Consider the following 1,297-nt stretch of genomic DNA (forward strand, 5'->3'; position numbering starts at 1 on the left):
GCGGTTCGCCTCGGGTTGCTCCACAGGCCAGGTTGCTTGATCTGGAGCTCTCAGCAGGTGGAAAGGTTGGCAGGAGAGCTGTGCAGCCTGAGAATGCAGCCCCCTGCTGCAGGAGGGAGGGGGCTTTAGTCCCGGGTTGGTGAGAGAAGGGGCTGGGTGAGGAGATGGTTTTCTCTTTTTGGAGGATCCCAGCATTCCTTCTGGCAAAGAAAGAGTCTTGGGGCCCTGCTTCTGGTCAGGTGCTGCTGCTTTGGCTCTGGAGTTCCCAAACTCCGTGCTGGGGCTGCAGCATTCCTCACCCCTTGTTCTGGGGGTGGCCAAGAGCCCAGCCGGCTCAGTCTCGCTGTCTGACCTAACTCGGGTCGTGTTGTCAGGCCCTCAGGAAGGTCGACAGCCTCAGGAAGCTGTTGTCAGCCTTGGAGGCCAAGGTGAAGGTCCAGACAGCTCCCAACAAGGATGTGCAGAAGGAGATCGCGGATCTCGGCGAGGTGAGGATGGTGGCAGCGCTCTGCCTTCCCGGACGGAACGAGGCCTTGATTGCCAGCCTGGAGGGATATTAACGAGGCCCAAGCTCGGAAAGATGCTGCCACCGCCTCGTGCCTGAGCTGGGGGCACTGGGAGAGGAGGAGAGCTTACTGGGCTCTGCCAGCTGAAGCCCTTGAGGTTCGTGAGTGCGGTATCTCCTGCCGTGGTCACCAGTACCTTTAACCCTCTGCCCCTGCTCTGGTTTTGCAGAGCCTGGCCACTGCTGTTATCCCGCAATGGCAGAAAGATGAGCTGAGGGAGGCTGTTAAAGCCCTGAAGAAAGTTATGGATGACCTGGACCGAGCGAGCAAAGCTGACATCCAGAAACGGGTGAGCCCTGGGCAGGAACAAAGGGCAGCACGGGAGGGCTGTGGGGAATCCCTCGGGAGCTCCGCTCGTGTCCGGCGTGGAAGGGAGCTGGGCGTGGAAGGGAGCTGAGCTGTGGGCAGGTCCCTCGCGCTGTTGCTCCCTTCAGCCTCTCCTGCTCCATCCCGGCGCGTGGCTTCCTCCACACCTGGTCCCTGCGGTGAAGAATGTCTTGGAAGTCGGGGTGTTCCTGCCCTGGCGGTGCCCCTGGGTGCAGGCTTTTTCCTCCTGGATCCTGGTTGGATTTTCCTGGAGGAGGAATCACGCACGGCGCTCCTGCGGGCCATGTGCCTGCCTGTCAACGCGTTTTGTTCCTGGCTGGGCTGTGGGTGTGTTGGGGCACCTCAGGGATGTCTGTACGTGCAGGAAACCCCTACCTCGGTGGTTCTGACGTCTGTAGGCGATG

The 1,297-nt window shown here is 60.9% G+C and overlaps 1 protein-coding gene across 1 annotated transcript in view; it reads left to right on the plus strand.

Moving 5' to 3' along the window:
- LOC104281482 (alanine--tRNA ligase, cytoplasmic-like) overlaps positions 1–963 on the plus strand; it is a gene marked incomplete at its 5' end in the record, with an annotated part of 3,848 nt that extends 2,885 nt beyond the window's left edge. The window contains 2 exons of the mRNA XM_009879489.1: positions 375–488; positions 736–963. Coding sequence (XP_009877791.1) covers positions 375–488; positions 736–963 — 342 coding nt within the window. The remainder of the gene's footprint in view (positions 1–374; positions 489–735) is intronic.
- Between the last annotated feature and the right edge of the window lie 334 nt (positions 964–1,297).

The sequence above is a fragment of the Apaloderma vittatum genome, unplaced genomic scaffold, assembly GCF_000703405.1.
Source record: "Apaloderma vittatum isolate BGI_N311 unplaced genomic scaffold, ASM70340v1 scaffold23352, whole genome shotgun sequence".
Taxonomy (NCBI): domain Eukaryota; kingdom Metazoa; phylum Chordata; class Aves; order Trogoniformes; family Trogonidae; genus Apaloderma; species Apaloderma vittatum.